At 43.2% G+C, this 24,761-nt stretch overlaps 1 protein-coding gene across 1 annotated transcript in view; it reads left to right on the top strand.

Annotated features, from left to right (window-relative positions):
• The window catches only part of LOC129701436 (dedicator of cytokinesis protein 2-like), a 671,641-nt gene that overhangs the window by 506,845 nt on the left and 140,035 nt on the right, over positions 1-24,761 (top strand). The window contains exons 31-35 of the mRNA XM_055642616.1: positions 3,888-3,988; positions 14,617-14,675; positions 16,579-16,727; positions 21,182-21,267; positions 22,882-23,038. Coding sequence (XP_055498591.1) covers positions 3,888-3,988; positions 14,617-14,675; positions 16,579-16,727; positions 21,182-21,267; positions 22,882-23,038 — 552 coding nt within the window. The remainder of the gene's footprint in view (positions 1-3,887; positions 3,989-14,616; positions 14,676-16,578; positions 16,728-21,181; positions 21,268-22,881; positions 23,039-24,761) is intronic.

Consider the following 24,761-nt stretch of genomic DNA (forward strand, 5'->3'; position numbering starts at 1 on the left):
TTTGACACGGTATTTGCCCAAAGATTAATTGATGACTCAATCAAGCTGTTTAAGATGATTGAAGTATTTACTAGGGTTGCCATGAAAAAATGTTTTACTCCACTGATGGAGATAAACATTTTGAGTTTGGGGAGGAAAGGGTGTTTTGTGGAATTCGCTCAATATCAGGGAAGGATGATGACAAGAACCATTCCTTCACAAGAAGTGGGTGAGCTGTTTCAAGGAGGTAAATAAGAACATTGATGAAAGCAGGATGCTGGTGTGTTAGTAAGGCATTTTACAAAGTCCTGTGCAGTAGGCTGGTCCAGAGGGTTAAGGCAGATGGGATTCAGGATGAGCTGGCTTGATGAAAGGGGCAAAGCCTAGTGGTAGAAAGATGCTTTTAGATTGGAAGTGACGAGCAAGATTAGTAAAGAGACCCTTGTTGTTTCTTATATATATCTCAATGACTTGGATGTGGATGTAGGAAGTACAGTTGGTAGGTTTGCAATTAAGATGAAAATTAATGGTGTTTTGGATAACAAGGAATCTGTAGGATTATAGATCAGATAGAAAGTTGGCCATCTATCAGATAATGTCTAGGACTAGAGGTCACAGCCTCAGAATTAAAGGACGATCCTTTAAGAAGGAGATGAGGAGGAATTTCTTTAGTCAGATGGTGGTGGTGAATCTGTGGAATTTGTTGGAGCCCAAGACGATTGATATTTTTAAGGCAGAGATAGATAGATTCTTGATTAGTATGGCTGTCAGGGGTAATGGGAAGAAGGCAGGATAATGGTGTTGGGAGGGAGCGATGGATCAGCCATGATTGAATGGTGGAGCAGACTTGATGGGCTGAATGGCCTAATTCTGCTCCTATCACATGACCTTATGATCTTACAGCAAGTGGTACCAAAGCCTGAAATCCACACCATCAAGTTCCGGAAAAGTAACTTTCCCATAAACATCAGGTTCTTGAACCAACTTGCACGACTCTAATCCTACCTCAGTAAAAGCCCTGTCCCACGGTACGAGTTCATGCCAAGAGCTCTCCCGAGTTTGCTCAGGAAGATTTGACTCGGAGATTAACGGTAATGGCCACTCGTCGGTACTCGGGGCTCCAGTGGACATTTTTCAACATGTTGAAAAATCTTCACGAGTCATCCCGTGCTTACCTGCCATTAGCGAATCTTCCTGAGTACCTGCCATTAGCGGTACGAGCCGCTAAGAGACGTCCCCGAGCTCCAACGTACCCACCACGTTCATTCTCCATGCTTGCCACGAGTTTGATTTTTTTAAACTCGGGAGAGCTCATGGAATGAACTCGTACCGTGGGACAGGGCTTTAAGGAAACGATTAGTGCCACCCTTCACTCAACCCTGACTTGTATTTTGATATTGTACGAATGCCTTGTTTCTACACGGTCTTCATAATGTATGTACAGTTTATGTTTCCTGTGTTGTCTGTCCAAGTGCCTGTGATGCTGCTGCAAGCAAGATTTTCATTGTGCTGTGTCTGCACCTCACTATACTTGCCCAGAGGACAGTAAACCTGATGCATTTTGCAAAGTTTAATAATGATAGAACACGTCCAGTAATTACTAAGACGCAAAGAAATGTTAATGAACAAACAGAACCCACGGGAAAATCCTTAGTTCCCTAGAAGTAACAACACAAGTCGGTAGAGTTTTGAAGAAGACATCTAGTAGGTTTGTCCTGATAAATTGGGACATACAATATAAACATAGGGGTGTATGCTGCAGTTGTATAAAACATTGTGAGACAAGTACGGTGTGCAATTCGTGTTGCCATGTTTTAGGTAGAATGTGATGGTACTGAAAAGAGTGCAATGTAGTTTCTGCAGGAATGGACGGGGACTTCAAAAGTATAGTCATCGAGTCATAGAGTGATACAGTGTGGAAACAGGCTTATCAGCCCAACTTGCCCACACCGGCCAATATGTCATTCATTCATTCAATCATTCATTCATTCATTCATCATCATTGAAAACATTAGCGACGCAGTGGTGCTGGTTTTCAATGGGAACGGACCCTTTGATGGGCCCATCACACATCTCTGTCCTCCAGTTCCTGCAGACTTCCGCCGCTGGAAGTAAAGGATTTTGGTGTGTGTGCTTTATCATCATTCCTTACAATGTTATGTACGACAGTGATCGCAACTTCTACTGAAGTGTGGATGGCCGTTGGCTCGCTAGAAGCTCATCTGCCCTTTGACAAGTCTTGATTTTGGTCCTGCTGGAGGTCCACAGCCCCCTCCTCATCTGGCAAACCAGGTGGGGGAGACGGTTTGGTCGCCGACTATCCGGCCATGGAGCGGGTAGCACGGGATTACATGGTACCCGTGGGGGGGAGAACTCCCCCTGGCCAACACGTCCCAGCTACACTAGTACTACCTGCCTGCATTTGGTCCATATCCCTCCCAACCCGTCCTTTCCATGTACTTGTCTAACTGTTTCTTAAATGTTGGGATGGTCCCTGCCTCGAAAACTTCCGCTGACAGCTTGTTCCATACACCCACCACCCTTTGCATGGGGTGAGATTGTATAGGCTGGACTTGTATTTTGCTGGAGCAGAAGAGATTGAGGGGGTGACCTGAGAGTGGTATATAACATTGTAGGAGGCATAGATAGGGTTGAGAGAATCATTTTTTTCTCTCCTCGCTAAACTATCAAAAAACAAGAAGGCATATGTTTAAAGTGAAAGGAAGGAATTGTAGAGAGAATCCACAGGGGAAGTGTTTGTTGACCAAAATTAGTTGACATCTAGAACACATTGAAAGAGAGGTGGGAGAATCAAATACAATCACTATGTTTAAGAGACCTTCGGACTGCATATGCAAAGTATAAAAAGATACAGGCTAATGCAAGCAAATGGGATCAGTGTAGATGAACAATATGTGCAACATGGATGTAGTGGTCTGAAGGACCTTCTTCCGTGCTTCCTGACTCAATGACTATTTAATATGGAGGTTTGCACACATCTGAAATTCCCACACGAAAAAGCCGTCAATTAAAAAGATCAGAACACATTGCTACTTTAACAACATTTATTGGCACTATAACAACATTTAAAACTATAACAACATTTATTGGTACTATAACTACACTTAAAATAAATCAGAACAGGTATACAGATATGAAAGGTTTAGAGGGATATGGGCCAAAAGCAGGCAGGTGGGACTGAAATAGATGTGGCACATTGGTCAGCATGGGCAGACTGGGCGGAAGGGCCTGTTTCTGTGATGTATGACTCTATGACTCCATAACCAAGACAAATATTGCCCAGGTAATAATATTAAAGATCCAAGGCACACAAATAGTTGAGATACAAGCACTCAATGTGTAGTGGATGAGCACCACAGTGTTTACTATTATTATGGAGATAGGAGTCTGATTTACAACCGAGTGGTGCCACGATGGCTGCCTCGTCAACAGTCTGTCTGTCTTTATGTATTTTCTTTTGTTATTTTTAGTGTGATTTAAAACATTTTGTTAATGTTCTCTGGTTTGTTTTATGATGATTATGATTGAAGGGTACATCAGGCTGGAAGGATGGAATGACATCACCATTGCTATGCTCCATCTTGCATTTGACATTTCTACTGCCCTATTTGGTCTCCTCATTATAAAAGAATAATGCAGAGAATGGTTCAAAACACAAAGATCTCATATAAAACATGTAAACTAGAGATATTGGCACAATTAGGTTGACAAGACCTTGCATATATTATTTAGAAATATCGCTTATAATTTTGGTTAAAAATGCCAATTACTTCAAAATAATTAAAGTGCCAGGTTAAGCCATTACACTTAAGTAGTGATGGGTTATGACATGTATTGACATTTATATTTTGTTTTTGTGTGAATTAAAATGTTTTTATTCTCTTCAGCTGTGGAATAACTACTTTCTTCTGGCCGTGGTCTTCATTACACAAGATTCATTGCAGTTGGAACACTTTTCTCAAGCTAAAGGCACCAAGATCTTGAACAAGTAGGTGTTTTACTCTGACATTGTGTGATTCGGGCTTGGATATGACCATTAATAGTCAGAAAAGAAACTTTCCTGAATAACCATTCAGTTTCAAATCTCCCTTCTGAATTTATACAATAGTCTCACTGTGTGCATAAAAACTCTGTGGAATATAAGGGGCTTTTGACAATTATTGCCTCAGAAACCTAATTCCATCTGCTCATCTGGTGCTCAGTCTGCTGATTTATCCTATTTTAAAATTAAGGGTGATTTGATAAAATATTTCTTGCAGCGTTTTATCCTCATTAGTGGTTAAAATGCGTTGTCCTCTCCATGGTGGCCCATCATAATGGACAGTTGACACATCACCACCACAATCCCTTCCCCACTGTGATCTCACCTCCTCCGCATCTCTGTTCGTAATCTCCCACTGAATGCTCATCTCTCCTGCCTTTGGTGAGTTACATTGGCATTCAGTTCGACTACACTTCCAATTTAAGATTGTCATTCTCTTATTTAAATCATAGCCTAAACCTTGTTATCATGTTTATATCTTCCATTCCTGCATGATCCACAAGCTCACTCTATTTTTCCTACATTGATGCCATATATCCTTCACTCCGACACGTCACCCTTTGCTCGTACTGTTCTCAGATGCGTGGGCCCACACGTTGCTATCACTTACTAAACCATGCTATCTTTTAAATTGTTGGTCCTTTTATAATAATCTTCTATAAAGCTAGTCACTTCAACAGAACTTTTAATCACACCCTCTTAATTCCTTTCTTCCTTTCTTTTGAGATGCTTCGGGTTGGTTTTCATACATTTTCTTGTTCAAATCTAAGTCAGAACACCAAGAACTCTCATTTGCAGCAGAATTGAAACATTGTATCGAAGAAGGTAAATGAGCAGATGAGCTGTGTGAAGGGTGGTGAATCTCTGGGTGATTACGGAGGCTAGATCACTTGGGCTATTTAAAGCGAATATAGATTCGTTTTTTAAAGATCATGGAATTAAGAGCCCTGGGAAATTGACACACAAGGGGAGATGAAGCCTGGGCAGATCAGCCATGGTCATAATGAACAGCTGAGAAGGCAAAGTGGACTATTCCTGCTAATATTCCCGTCTTTATTTTGAGTCAGAGTGGGCTTGAATCTGAATGATATACATGAACTAGCAATGACCAGTGTATTCTACTCTATGCCTGGAAGCTGCTTTGCTCAGTGTTAATCCTCCCCAATCAATTTATTTTCCGCTGACAGAGTTTTGCAAACATACTCTCTCATTAGACAGTCAAGCTAATTACCAATCATTGTTATTTCCTGCTCACATTGTGACTGTACTCATTCTACAGCTTGGCAGTGTAAGAACTCTCATGCTAGTTGGGTATTTAAGATGGTTAAAAAAGGTGGAAAGCAGTTGGAAGAACAAAAGGGGCTGTCCCACTGCGGCGACCTATCTGGCGAGTTTAGAAGAGTTTGCCCTCGACTCATACTCAAAGCATAGTCGACACGAGGTCCTAGGAGGTCTTTGTAACTCTCCTTTATGCTCGAGAGTAGTCCCCGCGTACTCGAGGCCTCAGCTAGGTTGCGGCATAATTTTCAACATGCTGAAAAATGCCCACGAGTTTAAAAAAAGAGCGCTTGGGAAAAAAAAAATCGATATTTTTTTTACTCGTATGTTTAGTCGAAATAGGTTGTAGTAGGTCAGCATGTTATTCGTAGCTAATCGAGGGTAGTTGAAGGTAATCATAGATAGTCTTCAACATAGTCGAAGGGAGATCGAAGGAGATCGAAGGAGATCATCTTCACACTCCACTATTTGGTTTCCAATTTTCCCAAAGCTAGTTGAAGCTAGTCTTCAAAATAGTCGAAGGAGGTTTTCTACATAGTCGAAGGAGGTCTTCAACATGACAATCTCAACATGAAACTCTCCTAAACTCTTCTAAACTCGGCAATTAGGTCGTCGCAGTGGGACAGCCCCTTAGGTGTTCAGGAACTTGAGGGAGATGGAGAGTCTATGTTTTGGGATAAGATTCTTCATCTAGACTCAAATTGACGTTTGTTTCATGCAAACTAGTTTTAGCATCTTGATGCATTTGAAAACTTGCGCTTACTAAAGAAAGGCAGGGACTAAGCAACATTACAAATTGGCAATTGATAGAGGGTCAATCAATCAGTCTAAAAAGTAGAGAGCAGGGCGTTTTCTCCTGGGCCACAGAGCTCTGATAGTTTTGCCTGGTTTCATTTGGTTCATTCCTTCGACAGAGTAAGAGAGCAGGAATCTCTGACCTGAATCCTGGTTTATTAAAGGGCATTTGAAAGAAAAAAAGAAAGCCTTGAATTTATTCCTTGACTTTCATCATCATCTTGGTATCCTGAACCATTTTACTATTAATTAAGTGTTTAACTTGAAGTGTAATCACTTCAATAAGATAATAAAAGTGGCAGCCAGCTTGTAAAATAATAAGGTCTCATAAACAGCAGTGCAATGATAATCAAATGATCTGTTTCAAAGCCAATGTATGAGCAGAATGTACTGAGCCTGACACCAGAGCCAATTCCACTGCAAGAGAGTGCAACCTCAGAGAGTACGTATCATATCCACGGACCACACCTCGGACAGTGCGGCACTCTGTAAATCCCCAACCAGGCTGCTTCATGAATCCAGAGTAGGCGATGAAATTCCAATGGTGAGGCAACAGTATCATCACCAAAGCAAAGCTGACACAAGTCATGAGTTTACAATTCTAAAGTTAGATTTTTTTAAGTTTTAGTGATGCAGGTCGGAAACAGGCCCTTTGGCCGACCGAATCTGCACCGACCAGCGATCCCCACACATTAACACTATCCTACACACACTTGGGACAATTTACATTGATACCAAGTCAATTAACCTACAAGCCTGTATGTCTTTAGAGTGTGGGAGGAAACCGAAGATCGCAGAGAAAACCGACACAGTCATGGGGTGAACGTACAAACTCCATACAGGCAGCAGCCATAGTCATGATCGAGCCCGGGTCTCTGTCATTGCAAGCACTGTAAGGTAGCAGCTTTACTGCTACACCACTGCTGAACGATTGCAGCTGGATCTGAATCGATTGGCCCGGTGGGTGGAGGAATGGTTGATGGAATTTAATACAGAGAAGTGTGAAGTGCTGCATTTTGGGATGTTGAACAAGGGCAGGACCTACACAGTAAATGGTGGGCCTCTGGGGAGTGTTGTTGAGCAGAGGGATCCAGGAGTACAGGTGCATGGTTCCTTGAAGGTCGAATCGCAGGTGGATAAGGTGGTCAAAAAGGCTTTTGGCATTTTGGCCTTCATCAGTCAGAGTATTAAGTATAGAAGTAGAGAGGTCATGTTGCAGTTGTATAAGACGTTGGTGAGACCGTATTTAGAATATTGTGTTCAGTTCAGGGCACCATGTTATAGGAAAGATATTGTCAAGCGTGAAACGGTTCAGAAAAGATTTGCGAGGATGTTGCCAGGACTTGAGGGTGTGATCTATAGGGAAAGGTTGAGTACGCTGGGTCTCTATTCCATGCAGCGCAGGAGGATGTGATCTTATAGATTAGATTGGGTAGATGCACAGAGTCTTTTACCCAGGGTAGGGGAATCGAGGACCAGAGGACATAGGTTCAAGGTGAAAGGGAAAAGATTTAATAGGAATCCGAGGGGTAACTTTTTGTTGGTGTATGGAACAAGCTACCAGAGGAGGTAGTTGAGGCTGGGACTATCCCATTGTTTAGGAAACAGTTAGACAGGTCCATGGATAGGACAGGTTTGGAGGGATATGGACCAAGTGCAGGCATGTGGGACTAGGGTAGCTGGGACATTGTTGGCCGGTGTGGGCGAGTTGGGCCGAAGGGCCTGTTTCCACTCTATGAGTCTATGACCATGACCACCTTGCCGACCTGTTTCAATGGGACTCTAAAGCTGCCTTTAGTACTTTAGTCAGACACAAAAAGCTGGAGTAACTCAGTGGGCCAGGCAGCATCTCTGGAGAAAAGGAATAGGTGATATTTAGTTTCGAGACCCTTCTTCAGACTGAGAGTCAGTGACAAGGAAGCAAGAGAGATAAAGAACAAATTTATGAAAGATATGCAAAAAGTCAAATCAAAGCCAACAACAATGACCATGGAAAAGTGGAGCCCACAATGGTCCATTGTTGGCTGTGGGGAACGTAATGACGAGTGATACAAGCAGTAAAACTCAGAAGCACGACAGCGAAACTAGTACTAGTATGACAACTAGGATGGGGGAGAGACAGAGCGAGAGGAGATGTAAGGGCTATTTGAATTTCGAGGAAACAATATTCCTACTGCTGGGTTGTAAGCTGCTTAAGCGAAATATGAGGTGCTGTTCCTCAAATTTATATTTGGCCTGACTCTGAAAATGGAGGAGGCCCAGGACAGAAAGGGCAGTGTAGGAATTGGATGTGGAGTTAAAGTGTTTGGTTTTCCCTAATCTGGTCAAGATTAAGCACGCAGGATTCCTTGCGCGAGAGCTTGAGACTAAGAGTACAAAATTCAGGGCAGTACATCCTTTAATGAAAGCCATGACTGACAGTGGATCCCCAAAACAGCACCTATGCCGTGTGTGGCGATTTGTGTTGCTAATTGCTTCACACCCTATATTGACATAGACATTTACATATGGAAGTGCACATAGGCTGCAGATCATCACTGTGTTCCGTTCATTTTAGACTTTAATACTCCAACCAATCCCTCTCTTACCTTTGAATGGACCAACATGTTCAAGAGCAGGGAGTTAAGGGCCTGTCCCACAAGCATGCGACTGCATGCGACTGCATGCGGCAAGCGCGACCAAACCTGAAGCGGGGGCCACGCGGGGGCCGTGCAGATGTTGAGTGATCCCCGTACAGAGCCAGTCCCAGTAGCATGCGACTGCATGCGGTGAGCGCGACCAAACTGGAAGGGGGGGCCGCGCGGATGTCGAGTGATCCCGTACGAGTTGACGTGAAGTTCAAGCGAAGTCCACGGGAAGTTCGCGCTAGGCGTACGCCGTCAAGACGCTGCGTACGGCGTCAAGACGCTGCGTACGGCATTGAGATGCTGCACACGCCCGACAAAGCGGTGCGTATGGCCGCTATGCGGCTGCGGGCCGGCAGGCTGTTGCTGCGCGGAATTTTTGGACAGTCAGTTTTTCGGAGCCCCGCGCGATGTCGGGACCAGCTCCACACCACTCCGTACGGCTCCGGCGATCGAAGTGGGACCGGCCCCGCGAGGCTGTATGGCTCAAGTGACCACGTTAGGTTGCGCTTGCCGCATGCAGTCGCATGCTCGTGGGACAGGCCCTTAACTCCCTGTCAATACTATTTAAAATCAGCAGAAATCATTTATGTCTTATTGTTGGTTATATTTGCTAACAAGATGATGTACAGGCAGAAGATACAGGGTCTATCTCTTCCTCCATCCCCTAACTTATCTGCCAATCAACCCCTCCTTACTTGGATCCACATATCGCCGAAGAAGGGTCTCGACCCAAAACCTCACCCATTCCTTCTCTCCAGAGATGCTGCCTGTCCTGCTGAGTTATTCCAGCATTTTGTGTCTGCATTCCACATATCACTTGCCAGCTCTCCCCTCCTCTTCTCTGATTGTCCCTCTATTTCCCTTCTAATCCAGCAGAGAGACTAAGGGTCCCGACCCCGGAACATTGTCTGTCTATTTCCCACCACAGGTGCTGCATTCCCCGTCGGGTTCCTCTGGCAGTCTGTTTCTTTTGCTCTCAGCAGCACATGATGACCACACACACAGTTCAAGGAGTAAACCAGCTACCCGAGCAGCATGAAAATATGTGTGAGGTAATGCTGTTCAGGCAGGGACGTTCCTGCTGATAGGATCTACTGGTGTAATTGCTTTGATATCAATGGATGAAGAAAGCAGGCGTCCCATGTTACTGAAACAAATGACTGAACTATCATCACCTTGTGGGCGCTCGGTGCCAATGTTGCGTACACCAAAACCAAGATAGTTCAATAGTCATTTGTCACATGTGCAATTTCACAGTGAAATTCTTTTTGCATACATTACACATGCCGCCATTTTTGTTGCCATTATTCAAAGTCCAAGGTCCGGTAGATGTACTGGAGCTGTTCCCGTGATCTGACATCCCTCTCCTCTTTTTTGTGTCCCGGGGGCTGCCTCCTACAGCCTATCTCCCAGGTGCTGGAGGCTTTAGTCTGGTTCACCCTCCTAACAACCTATGATCCTTGCATCTGATGTCTGCAGGTGCCAAGACCCTTGGGGGTCTGTTGTGTGTTTCATTTACTGACTGACCACTGTGGGGCCAGAGCTCAGAACCAGCTTTCCATTGAGGAGAAAGAATAGGATGAGGAAGAAGAAATTAGTAGAAAGAGGAAAACATATTTCTAACCTGACCGTCTGAAGAATGCACACAATTATAATCTTAGATTAAACTATTAATTCAAAATTCTTAATCTTCTACCTTAAACATTCATACACCTTTCTTCATCTCTGTAAATGACCATCATAGCAACAGCTAGGGCACATTTTATAGTAAAATATACTGCAGATTAAATATTGCATGCCAAATTAATCCATTTCATCCATATACTATACACCACATGATAATCAGCCCTAATCACTGCCTTGTGCCGTGGGTCCGTGTATCTTTTCTTATGTTAGTAATTGTTTCCCTAGCAGCCAGAGATGGCTTGTGCAAGGCAGCTTTCTCGGTAGTCGTGGGAAAGGTGGCTGCTTTTGCTCACAGTAGAAATGCTACTCACTTGGGGCAACTCGTCGGAGATCCTGGCAACCTGCTGTGGGACCTTGCAAGCCCCTTGGCTTACTGTAAGCCATGGTAACCATGGTAACCATGGTAACAGTCTGAGCTGCAGTGCAGAACTCAGGCGACTTGTAGTGCAGTGGAAGCTGCAACATTGACCATGCCTTGCTTCACTGTGGCGGCAACAATGGGCAGGTGAACAGTTGGCCATCAATTCCTTTGTGTTAAAGTTGGGCTCCATCCTGAATAAAGATGGAGATGGCTAACCACATCCTCTGATGTTTGACACAGGCTTGATGGCACCTTGCCCAATCATTTCAATTACATATTTGAAAGATTACTAACTGCAAGTACTTAGTGGAGTCCACATCAGCAAAACATGTGGCTTCACCCATCCTGACCCGGGTGGGAGTTTTACTGTCTTCTTGATCCCTAGCCAGGTTGTAAATGTGGATTGAGTGATGATAGGTCATATGGAATATGTACGGGAATACAGGTCATGTTCAATACTTTCAGCCTTGTTGCAACCTCATCCCTGAACACCTCAATAATGGCCTGCCTTGTTTCTTCCATGGGGATTAAGCCATCCCTCTTGTTAGTTTCTGCTTGTTCTTGCTATTGCAAACCCAGGCTGTGTCCCATGGAAGAGAGTGACATCTTAGAGGGAGCAGTGCTGGTCAGGGATGAATATTTGGCTTGGGATCTCCAAAGAACCTATGTGAAGTCTGGAGAATTAATGTGTAAAGGATGCAAAACAACATACAAATGTGTCCTTCTGACATATTCAACACTTAAAGTAGAGTTTTCTGTAAATTTGCATTGTACTAATTCACTTAGCATGTTCTGATTGCGAATGTTGGTGGTTGAGTGATGGGGGCATGGTGCATTCAGCATTGACCAAGACTAGTGATGCAACAGATAGTAAATGGGATTTAATAGTCCATAGACTGACCTTAATCACTCCTGTATAATCATTGAACTTCTGAAGGGACTGGATCCAGATCGCAAGGCATTAAACTCCATGATTATCTGTAGCTGCCTTCAGAGTGCGGGCATGTAGGATTTCCTGGCCTATGCAGAATCAGGAGATCTCCAATGAGATATCTGAAACTTTGGCATCTGTTCTACCCCATGTTAATGCTGTTCTTCTATGTTTCCACAACGTCAAATCAATCTTTCACATGAACGTTGGCACTTTGGTCTGGCCACAGTTACCTTCTTTGGAAGTGCTGCAGTTTAGCTCAGCATACCACTGGTTTTCGCGGCCAGCTTGCTGATGCCGAATGTTTAGAACAGGTTACACAAGGAATCATAGGGTGTCAGTTAGTTTCGAAGAACAGGGGGACCACAGTGTACAAGTTCATGCTTGAAGGTGGCAGCATGGGTAGATAAGATGTTGAAAAAGTCATATGGGATAGTTTTAGTTTAGTTTAGTTTAGAGATACAGCATGGAAATAGACCCTTCGGCCCACCGAGTCAATGCCGACCAGTGATGCCCACACATTAACACTACCCTACATACACTAGGGACAAGTTAACCTTTTTTATACAAACCCTGTTAAAGCACAAACCTGTATGTCTTTGGAGTGTGGGAGGAAACTGAAGATCTCTGAGAAAGTCCATGCAGGTCATGTGGAGAACGTACTAACTTGTACCGACAGCACCTATGGTCAGGATCGAACCCGGATTTCTGGCCCTGTAGAGGTCCTGTCCCATTTTCATGACCTAATTCACGACCTCTTTTCCCCGTGGACATATTTCATCATGCTAGAGAAACGCCCCGACCTACTTGATGCCGCGAGTATCTACGACTAGCATCACGGCCTGCTACAACCTACCTAAGACCTCCTAGGACCTCGTGACAATCATGCTGCTAGTATGAGTCAAGGGCAAACTCGGCAGAGGTCGTGAATTAGGTCGTGAAAGTGGGACAGGCCCTGTAAGTCAGTAGCTTTAACGCTACGCTACCGTGCCACCCACAAAGTTGTTATTTCATTAACTGATGAATAGAGTGTGTCAGGGAGTTTATGGTACCACTTTATAAAACATTGGTTTTCCACCAGCTGGTGTATTGAGTACAGTTCGGATCACCACATTGTAGGAAGGATGTGACATCGGATAGAGTGGATGTGGAGAGGATGTTTCCACTAGTTGGAGAGTCTAGGACTAGAGGTCATAGCTTCAGAATTAAAGCATGTTCTTTTAGGAAGGAGATGAGGAGGAAATTCTTTAGTCAGAGGGTGGTGAATCTGTGGAATTATTTGCCACAGAAGGCTGTGGCGGAAAAGTCAGTGGATATTTTTAAGGCAGAGATAGATAGATTCTTGATTAGTGTGGGTGTCGGAGGTTATGGGGAGAAGGCAGGAGAATGGGGTTAGGAGGGAGAGATAGATCAGTCATGATTGAATGTCGGAGTAGACTTGATGGGCCGAATGGCCCAAATCTTTTCCTATCGCTTATGACCTTATGACCTTATGACAGCACTGGAGAAGGTGCTGAGAAGATTCGACAGATGTTGTCGGGGATGGTAGGAAGAGAGTCTGACTGAATATTTCTTTACCACACAGCAGAGGTGACCGAGAGGCAACCTGGTAGATGTATACAAAATGCTGAGGAGTTTTAAATAGGGAAGATAGTTGAAAGGTTTTCACGTGGCAGCGGTATCTGACAGCATGGGTGTACCGTAAAGAGAAGAGGTTTAGAGGGGATCAGAGGAAGCAAGTTTTCATCCACTGGGTGATTGAAACCTGAAACACTGCCCTAGTGGAGGCATGTACTCTCACAAGGATAGATAGTCACAGAGGCATACAGCACGGAAACAGGCTCTTTGGCTCAGTTTGTCCATACCAATCAAGATTCAGCTAAACTGATCCATTTACCTGCATTTGGCCCATATCCATTTAAAAATATCTCCTATCCATATACATATCCAAATGTATCCTAAATGTTTGTAGGTTAATTGGCTTGGTATAAATGTAAAATTGTCCCTAGTGTGTGTAGAGCATTGTAAGTGTGCAGGGATCGCTGGTTGGCGCAGACTCGGTAGGCCGTAGGGCCTGTTTTTCTGCTGTATCAAAACAACGAAATCTTCTGATTCTATTTGTTCAAAAATATGTCAGTCGAATCTGGTAAGAAAGAACTGCAGATGCTGGTTTAAATTGAAGGTAGACACAAGATGCTGGAGTAACTCAGCAGGTGAGGCAGCATCTCTGTAGAGAAGGAATGGGCGACGATTCGGGTCGAGACCCTCTTTGAGTCTGAAGAAGGGTCTTGACCCGAAACGTCACTCATTGCTTCTCTCCGGAGATGCTGCCTCACCCGCTGAGTTACTCCAGCATCTTGTGTCTACCTTCAGTATAATCTGGAATGAACTCAAGTGCTCTGCATTGATTAGATATCTAGAATAGAAAATTCTAAGGACAAACGGCAATTCACTTTCTCTCAGATCTAAATGGATGATCCTTTATCTTGAGAATCAGTCGGTTTCTTTGACATTTATCTTCTAAAGATAATGGAAAATAAATCAGCACACTATCGGGTAACTGGCTAATTTTTCCCATGTGTTGTTCTGTAGTATTTCCTCCCAATGTTCAATTGTTCTTTATTATTGCTTGTATCGAGGTACAGTGAAATTATTTTTTTGCAAACAGTTCAGTAAATTATTATTATACATTAGCATAATCCTAGATTTAGTCCAAACTATATAGAAATAGTCCATTGAGACCACATACAAGTCACCAGGCCTTGGCACCATATTTGAGTCTAAGACATGTCAGGAAAACGTTAATGATTACAGGACAAAGTGGTGAAATACAGATTATTTATACGTCTTGGCTGTTTTGCAATTAAAAAAAGGATAATGCTCTTTTTTTTTTCAGGTACGGAGACATGAGGCGTCAGATTGGGTTTGATATTCGTGATATGTGGTACAAGCTTGGTGAGTGAAATTTTGTGGCCCAGAAATTCTAATGCAGTGGCCCTGTTCAACTCCCAATACATCTTCAATCAGTAAACAATTGTTCGGCAAAATCAAGGACTTGGTACGAATATCATCGCACTTCACTCCTGCACCGCGATACAAACTCCAAGTTTTACCTCCTTTCCTCTGCACTTTCTAGAAGTCTGATCAGTGCACAAAATCTGGGAAGGTCTGATTTACAACACATGGCAACATGGGTCTGATCTGATCTACGACACTGGAACACATGACTATCCCCTGCTATATGATTGAGCAGCATTAGACCCCTAAAATAAACATTCATTGGGTTTCTGCATTTCTGTGCACTGAAGGATTGATATAATTTCCTAGTGGGAAGTCCTGTGACTTTTTAGTGGCCATTCATTGTTAACGCACATTGATTGTACTTTGTAGGTCCATCCACAGGAGTGCTTTATCCAACGTGTCACAGTGATTCTAATTACCATTCAGGTCCCTGCTTCGGTCCCACAAACATTATTCTGAGCCAGGACACGTTCAACATGGCCAGACTGCCATTGAGCAAGAAAGGAATAAAAACTCAATTAGAATCCTTATCTCTGAACGTTTTGGGCTGAGGTACTTAGCACTCCTCACCAGCCTGACCATTTTCTGTTCCATTTGCTAGCTAGTTATCGTTCCAGGAAGCATCCTTGAGTGGATGTCAGGAGGAAAGGAATATAAGTTTGCTGCAGGCTTCCCTCACTGAATATGATCCTCTGAGTCAAATCATACTTGAAACTTTGTCTTCAAGGCTAGGTAAACATTAATCAATAACACCCAGGCAATGAGGCTTTAGGAGAGGAGGGTAGAAAATTAGGAATAATGATAATAGATGCAACAATTCACATTAGTTCCAATAGTACACTAGCAACACCGATTAAACAATAAAACAAACACTGCAAATACAGGCAGCACAGTGGCACAGTGGTAGAGTTGCTGCCTTACAGTGCCTGAGACCCGGGTTTGATCATGACTGTGGGTGCCGTCTATACAGAGTCTGTACGTTTTCCCTGTGACTGCGTGGGTTTTCTCCAGGCGTTCCAGTTTCCTCCCACGCTCCAAAGACGTACAGGTTTGTAGGTTAATTGGCTTCTGTAAAATTATAAATTGTCCCTTGTGTGTAGGATGGTGCTGTATACTGATCGGCAAGGACTCGGCCGGCCGAAGGGCCTGTTTCCATGCTGTATCTTAAACTAAACTAAACACCCTGAGGATGAGGCTTCAGGAGAGGAGGGTGGAAAATTATGAGTAAAGATAATAGACAAAAGGGCCTGTCCCACGAGCATGCGACTCCATGCGCAACCTAACGTTGTAGCTTGAGCCGTACGGCCTCGCGGGGCCGGTCCCACTTCGATCGCCGAAGCCGCACGGAGCTGGTCTCGACATCGCACGGGGCTCCGAAAAACTGACCGTGTTCAAAAATTCCGCGCGGCAGCGGCCTGCCAGCCCGCAGCCGCCTCGACGACATATGCACTGCCTCGACGGGCATGCGCAGCGTCTCGACACAGTATGCAGCGTCTTGACACCGTACGCAGCTCGAACTTCACGTCACTCACTCGACCTCCACGCGGCCCCCACTTCAGGTCGCATGTTCATGGGAATGGCACTAAAGCAATTCAAATTAGTTCCAATAGTACACCAGCAAAACAGTTAAGAATAAAAAATACTGCAAATATTCATGGTGTGTTTCTCTCCACGGATACTGCTTGACCTGTTAAAATGTTTTAGTGCTTGCTGTTTGTTCATCATTTCAAATTTCCTGCATCTGCTCTCCTTTGCTCTCTAAAGTCAAGTTTGCAGTAAGGAATATTTCCAGACACCCACTTCACTAATCAGTTTTCATGTTCATGTTGAATAACAGCACAGAACAAAATCCACTTCATCCCAGAGATGGTCGGCCCAATCCTAGAAATGACCCTGATTCCAGAGGTGGAACTTCGCAAGGCTACTATTCCAATCTTCTTTGACATGATGCTGTGCGAGTGCACTGTGTTCAATAACTTCAGAAAGGTATGTAGGGGAAGATGATCGATCGTGCACAAATCCTTTCATGACGGCAAACCCAGGGGGATTTAAAACTCACAAGACAGTTCTGCCTGTGAAACAGAATCTGTCAGATGGAGGTGGGGGTGGTGTTTGGGGAAATAGATGGAGCAATGTCGCATGATAATTGCACAGTAAGGATGGTGATCACAATTCGAACGGGATGAGCTCAAAATTGCTGGTGCTCGTGGACGTTAGAAATAATGATGGATGTTACTGCACTCTATTGAACACTTATTGAATGAGTTTTGTTTGGGCAGAGGAAGATGCATAATTGTTAGCCTAAAAAAAAACATGTTGCACCGTGATATTGATGCATTATCTTCTATCTCTGAGATTCATTTTGCTGCAATCAATGGATGGAAGTTTGGAGGGAGAGTTCAATGCACTAATGCGATTACCTTACTTAAAGGGACTGAAAGGCGATGTATTTTTAATTTTATTTACTTGATGGATGTGAGAAATGCTGACACTTATTGCCCATCGTTAACAATGATATGAATGAATGAATGAATGAATGCATGAATTGCTCCTGAAATAAGCAACCAGTTAAGAATCTGGCCTAAAGTCACATGTAGGATATTAGGGATAGTTGGGCATGGGGCATCTTTCAGGAGTCATGGGATTGGGATAGCAGACAGTTAATACAAACAGGAATGAATCTCAAACAAACTGGATACTTTAAGGACTTTGAAAACAACCACAGAGCTTGGGGCATTTTGGTCTTGCACGATTGCAAATCCCACACGGCAAAACAATTGACGGATATTTATTTGAATCATCCAATATTGAAACTGCCAGGTTAGGATCAGGGAAGGAATTAAATAGTCATCATGTCACTTAACATATTTGTTCTGTCAATCAATATTTGGAATGTTTGATTATCCAGGGAGTAATTTCTCAAAACCTTAATAAAAGAGGTATATTTGTGTGCCTGGATTTTTCTGCTCAGGATCCTATGGCCCAGCCGCAGGTGTTTCAATATTAAAAGGTGTCTTGTCAGTTGAGGAGTGCTCCCATTGTAAATATCTCCAGTCTCCATGGGCTCTTTCATTGTCACTACATCGGACAGCATATTTCCACATTAATGGACATCAGTTAGATAATGTCTGATAGTTTTACTGTTACCTTAACCAAGGGCAATGGGCTCCCAACAGATTGAATCTCAAAACAGACTAAAATAAGATAAACAGTGTAATCGCACCAACATGTTTCTCAATCTTTCTCCCTACAAATTTGCACCTCCCCTCGAGCAGTTTCTTGCTGGAGCAAAGCTAAGATACAGCATTTATACCCCTCTAAGGGGTGGCACAGTGGCACAACGGTAGAGTTGCTGCCTTACAGCACATCCAATGCCAGAGACCCGGGTTTAATCCCGAATATGGATGCTGTCTGTATGGGTTTGTACGTTCTCCTCCTGATCACATGGGTTTTCTCCGAGATCTTCGGTTTTCCTCCCACACTTCAAAGACATCCAGGTTTGTAGGTTAATTGGCTTGGTATAAATGTAAATTGTCCCCAGTGTGTGTAGGATAGTGTTAATGTGCTGAGATCGCTGATCGGTGCGGACTCTGGGCTGAAGGGCCTGTTTCTGCGCTGTATCTCTAAACTAAACTAAACAAAAGGACTAATGGAGAATTGTTTAACTTGCATCATCTCCACTCCTGAACCATGGCCAGTTTTTGAGCTGCACTCTGTTTTCCGCACAGTGTCTCATCAGGTACTTCTTGATTCATCTGTAGAAGGGATCATCGCTCCCACATTGGCCTCATCTGTCACTTCAGAACCCATCTTACTCAAGTCCCCCTTGATACTGAGGGACTGCCAAAGAAGAAGAGTGTGGCAATAGCACCTGCACTCCCATGGGCTCAGCATTATCAGCTTGTCCACTGACGTTTAGTGGAGGATTAGCCTCGCATGCCTTTTCTGCAAACAAAGGTCCTTTATCATGTGTACCTGTGATTATTATTGTATTGTATTGTATATCTTTATTGTCATTTCCTGAGTATTCGCATACCCAGCGGAAACAAAAAAACGTTGCTCAACCAGTGTCCATTCAGTGTGCATGAAAAATAAATAGAAATTAAAAAAAAATACATATCTCATGAACAAATTTAACACTCTACTAAACATTCAACAGGCGTTCCGACCGGCACCACTTTCAACAAAAATGGTTTGCAATGGGGGCCTGGACTGCTCCCCACATGTCAGGAGTCATCACTTAATGATGGTGGACTTTGATGATGAAATTCACCATTCATTTCTGTGCTCCAGCAAGATTTCTGGCACCCTGAAGAATAAACTGTTCAAAGATTAATACATCAAACGAGGCACCAAGCTCTATTCTGATCTCTATCATGACAAGAGACAAGCAGGTGAAAGATCAGTGATAAGTGATAGGAGAAAATTAGGCCATTCAATCATGGCTGGTCTATCTTTCCCTTCTAACCCCATTCTCCTGCCTTCTCCCTATAACCCCTGACACCAGAACTAATCAAGAATCTATCTATCATTGACCTGGCCTCCAATGTGGCAAATAATTCCGCAGATTCACCACCCTCTGACTAAAGAAATTCCTCCTCAATTCCTTCCTAAAAGAACGTCCTTTAATTCTGAGGGTATGTCCTCTAGTCCTGGATTCTCCCATCTGTGGAAGCATCCTCTCTACATCCGCACTATGTATACGTTTTAATGAGGTCCTCCCTCGTTCTTCTAAACTTTAGCGAGTGCAGGCCCAGTGCCGTCAAACGCTCATCATGAGAAACTGAGAAAAAGGTTTAAGGATGTTTCCAAAACCCCTTTGAAAGGATGCAAGATTCGCACTGGCCTGGGCATCGCTGGCACAAGGGTACAAATAGAGAAGGTGCATTTACAATGGCTTTGGCACCAGTTCAGGAACCTACAGAACCCTAGTGTAAATAGCAGGGATCTTCAGCACATTCCAGACCACCCACTCACCCACTCCAACAGGGATTTCCCCTGAACCCCCGGGCAGAGTTTGCCTTCCCATTTCGGACTAATTCATTACAGAAATGCAGCAGAAGCAAGTCAGATTTTCTCCACTGATCGACATTTGTGAAGCAGATGGTTTTTATAATGATTTAACAGTTTCATTGTTAACATTGCAGAGACTAATATAATTTTTAAATTAGATTTATTTAATTACTTGAATTTAAATTCTCCAATTGCCATTTGAATTGATGATTCTGTATCAATGATACAGATGGTGCAGTGGTAGAGTTGCTGTCTTACAGCACCAGAGACCCAAGTTCGATCTAGACTACGGGTGCTGTCTGTACTGAGTTTGTACATTCTTCCCGGGACTGCTTGGGTTTCCCTTGCTCGCTCCGGTTTCCTCCCATGTTCCCAAGACGTACAGATTTGTAGATTAATTGACTTCAGTAAAGATGGTCAATTGTCCCTAGTGTGTAGGATAGTGTTAGTGTATGGGGATCACTGGTTGGCCCAGACTCAGTGGACCAACAGGCCTGACTCCGTGCTGTATCTCTAAACTAAGCTAAAACTAAAATGACCCTGAACAGTGGCTGCTGGCAACTTAATGTAACAACCATCACACAATGTATATATTGGTCAACAAATCCTAAAATATGGAAAGAATGAATTGGCTTTTTTATGTTCAAATACCTCAGCAATTAGTCACATTTCACAGACCAATCTTTCCCATTTTTTAGATATATATCCACATGGGAGCAACCCCACTTACACGATTTATCCAAGTTGCATACCATCCTGCCTTGAAAATTTGTTGCCGATCCTTCAACTTCACTGGTACTAAATCCTGAAAATCCCTCCTCTGGAGCAAAACAGGAAGATTCTCTGCATTGGTTCAGAAAGGCAACTCTCTATCACTTTCTCAGGGGCAGTTCGTCATCAGCAATAAACACTGGCCTTGCCAACAATGGCCACATCCCCAAAACAATTATTTAAAAAACCCAAGTAATCATTCTACTGTAAAATCAGCATCTGGGTCTCAGGGAGGAAGGGGAAGCTTGAATCAATTGGAAATGGGTCTAGAAGAGAACAGAGGTTGGTGTTGAATGGATGAGGCCTGGATGGACATATGGTCTGTTATGTGTGTTTGACGTTGAAGGGTTTTCTGCTAATCAACATGACAGAAGCTCAGGGATATCTTGCTAAAGCTCTCTGAGAGTGGCAGAAAGGGTCATGAATTGATGAACTCTGGGAACAAATCCAAAAGTAGCAGCTGTGAAGTGCTGGAAAAATAATGCTAAAAGTCTTTCTTGAGACCAATGAAACAAGTGAGTTAATGAGAAATAATTTTTCTACCATTGAAATGTTGATCACTACTTGTTCCAAAATAATGCTTGCACAAATACTGTACTGCTCCTTTATTCATTGTCATCTCAGATATCCCAAATAACAAATTATTATTTTAACAGTTTGAAGATGAGATTATCTTGAAGTTGGACCATGCGGTGGAAGGTGGTTGTGGTGATGAGCAATACATGCAGCTCTTCCAGACAATGTAAGATTTTATTCATTTAGAAATGTCAACTAACAGGCATAGAGAAAGATACATACACATGTATCAAGCTTAATGGCAAGGGGTTGAGAAATAATGGTTCAGCAGCTAAAAATGCTGAGCTTGACACATTCCATGAATCAACCTTTGCTTCATGCTCTGCTTCTCTGCTTCAGAATTGTTCTTAGTTTAAACTGTAAGGCTGATCCAGCAAATGGTTTATAATTGCCATGAGTACCAAGTTACAGTGAAAAACATTGTTATATTTACTATCCGGGCAAACGCCAGGCTTCAATGGTGCACATATTAGGAATTGGGGCAATTATCAGTTATTTGTTATGGTGGTTTATCAACTTATTTTGACTTTATTAACCAGTGGCAAAGTCAATCGTGATGAAGAGCTAGCCTTGCAATAACTCCCTGGCTTCCTCATTCAGATGCAGGCTTTGCACATTTGGTTCATGGACAATTGTTTATAGTTCTTGGGTGGTATCCAGACTTATCCCTCTTGGTGCTTAATTCCCTACTGTGGTTGAAGAGTCAAGAGTGTTTAATTGGCATAATGACTGGGAAAGGAACATTCTTACTTGTTGCCGTTTTACATTATCACAACAAGGTGGCAAATAAATATACAATAATTAATAATACAATAAGTTATCAGTAATACGAGGTAAACAAGTCCATTATAAGCGCAAGTCAACATACATTATACAACATTAACAAAGTCTAAGTTTAAAAAAATTCAAAACCGGCCGCGACTAAAAATAGGTTGCTGTTTTAAAAATCGGCAATTTTTTAGTTGAAGCCTGTTGCGAAGGTAGTTGAAGGTGGCTGCTGGAGTTTGAGGTAGTGCAGGCAGCCAACCTTAACTAGCATCGCAACCGGCTTCGACTAAAACATTTACCGATTTTTAAAATGGCAACCTATTTTTAGTCGCGGCCGGTTTTGAATTTTTTTAAATAATCGCCAGAACATAGAAGAAGCAGAAACCACTTTCGACCATTAGGGAGACTGACAAAAACCGCACGGGAACCTTGGTTGGGGCGCAAAGTCTCCAGAGGTTTCCGTTCAGGTTTCCAAAGTGGGACAGGGGCATTAAGGTTCATTCCTGACTGCTGGTGGTTTCTGTGTGGCTTTTAAATTTGTCATGTGGCTGTGAGGGTTTCCTGTGGGTGCTCCGTTTGCCTTCCACATCCCAAAGATAAAAGAAGGGTCTCGACTCAAAATGTCACCCATTCCTTCTCTCCAGAGATGCTGCCTGTTCTGCTGAGCTACTCCAGCTTTTTGAGTCTAACCAAAGATATGCATGTTGGTGGATTAAATGGTTCATTGTAAATCAATAGACACGAGACAATGGACAATAGGTGCAGGAGTGGGCCATTTGGCCCATTGTGCCAGCACCGCCATTCAATGTGATCATGGCTGATCATCCCCAATCACCACCCCGTTCAGTATGTAGGTGAGTGATGGAACCTGGAGGGAGTTGATGGGAATGTGGAGAAGAATAACATGGGATCAGCATGGGTTTGGTTAAAAGAGGTTCTGAATGATCGGAGCATATTCGGTGGTCTGAAGTGCCTGTTTTTATATTTTTTGACTTTATAATCTCTGATCCAGCCTTCTAGAACATGCTTCAAAGCATCCGAACATTGAAAAGTCAGTGCAACACTTTGTCAACCTGGTCAAGGGTCTCCTGGAGAAACTATTGGACTACAGACTGGTGTTGAGCGATGAGAGCAGAGGAAACCGCATGAGCTGCACTGTCAACCTGCTGGTACGTTCACTGAGCAAATGTGCAGCTTCTCTACTTGGTACCTTCATTCTGTCAATCCCCTCTCTTTGTACTACCCTTGGCAGCTCTGCTAGATCTGCAATTTCTTCCAGACGTTTTGCTTCTTTACAATGTTTCCTTGTTCTGTCTCTGTGATCAACCTTGAGATAAGCTGCCCCAATTTCTCCTTCTTTTGTTCAGTGATTGCTCTTTGTCTGATTACTGCTGTGCAGCGTGTCAGGACATTTTATATTTGAGACACAATGCAAAATCTAAATGGGTGTTTTTCTTCAGAACAGAATAGAGTGTTAATGTATAATGCATGTTGCAACAGTGGGCAAGTTCTATAGGGTTTGCCGTGAATCAAATATTATACATAGAAAGTATTATCTACCATTCATATGGAACAAGAGAATATTGATTTTGAAAGGCAGAGATAAGGTCATAATTCATAAGTCATCGAAGTAGAATTAGGTCATTCGGCCCATCATGTCTACTGTGCCTTTCAATCGTGGGTGATCTATCTCTCCCTCCAAACCCCATTTTCCTGCCTTCTCCCCATAACGCCTGACACCCGTACTAATCAACAATCTATCTACCTCTGCCTTAAAAATATCCACATAAACTGATAAACTGAAGCTACAGACATGGTCAGTGTATACTTAGTGGGCTAAAGGTCAGTTTCTATGCTGTATGACTATGGGCAAAGGAGAAGTAATGTGCCATTAGAAGAGGGGGGGGAGGGGAGGGGAGAGGGGGGGGGGGGGGGGGGGGGGGGGGAATATCAAAGAGCAGCCCTGTAGAAGATTGGCTATTCTACTGGAACGATTTGGGCCACTTATTTAATTCGGTTTGGTAGAGAGTGAGAACATTAATTGGGATTGTCAGATTGACCAGGTTAATTTGCACAACTTCTTTAAAGAAGGGAAATGTTCGTTGTTGTAATTACAAGCCCTCCATAAGAACTCAATTCAGAAGATATAAATTGAGTCTAATGGAAAACATATCTAAAAGTATGTTCCACTGATAGGAATGGATCTAATTACAGCGGCTTTCTCAACAGGAAAATAAAGTTGTATAGGAAGGAACCGCAGAGCTGGTTTAAAGTGAAGAACCAACGAATGAACCAATGAAACAACCTTCTTTTCCAAAAGATAGACACAAAATGCTGGAGTAACTCAGCAGAACAGTCAGCATCTAGAGAGAGAGAAGGAATGGGTGATGTTCGAAGAAGGGTCTCAACCTGAAAGGTCACCCATTCCTTCTCTCCAGAGATACAGCCTGTCCTGCTGAGTTAGTTACTCCAGCACTTTGTGTCTATCTTTAGGGAAAGAAAGTTGTTTCGTCGGTTCATTAGTTCTTATCTTTAGATGCACGGAGACCTAAGATGAACGGTCAAAGTATGAGCAGGCAGTTTTTGTCTGTAAACTGGGCAATGCTGGTCCTCACTAAGACAGTGCACCTCAGCTGTTCAGACTGCAACCAGCTGACCCATAACCTCTATCACTATTGCCTATTCTGTTGTTTCAACCCTCACTACCGTCCACCCAACCCTCAATCTGTCCTTGTGAACATGCAGCCACTTTGAAGTTTATTGACACCTGCAACTCATTAATCGAGTTAACATTGCCAGCAGTTGGGCCTGGCAGGAGTAAAACTGGAGAGAGAGCATTTTTCTGAAACTCAATGGCATGTATCTAACATCAGAAGTACAGAGACAACGAAA

This window comes from Leucoraja erinacea, chromosome 11, assembly GCF_028641065.1.
Source record: "Leucoraja erinacea ecotype New England chromosome 11, Leri_hhj_1, whole genome shotgun sequence".
NCBI classification, from domain to species: Eukaryota; Metazoa; Chordata; class Chondrichthyes; order Rajiformes; family Rajidae; genus Leucoraja; species Leucoraja erinaceus.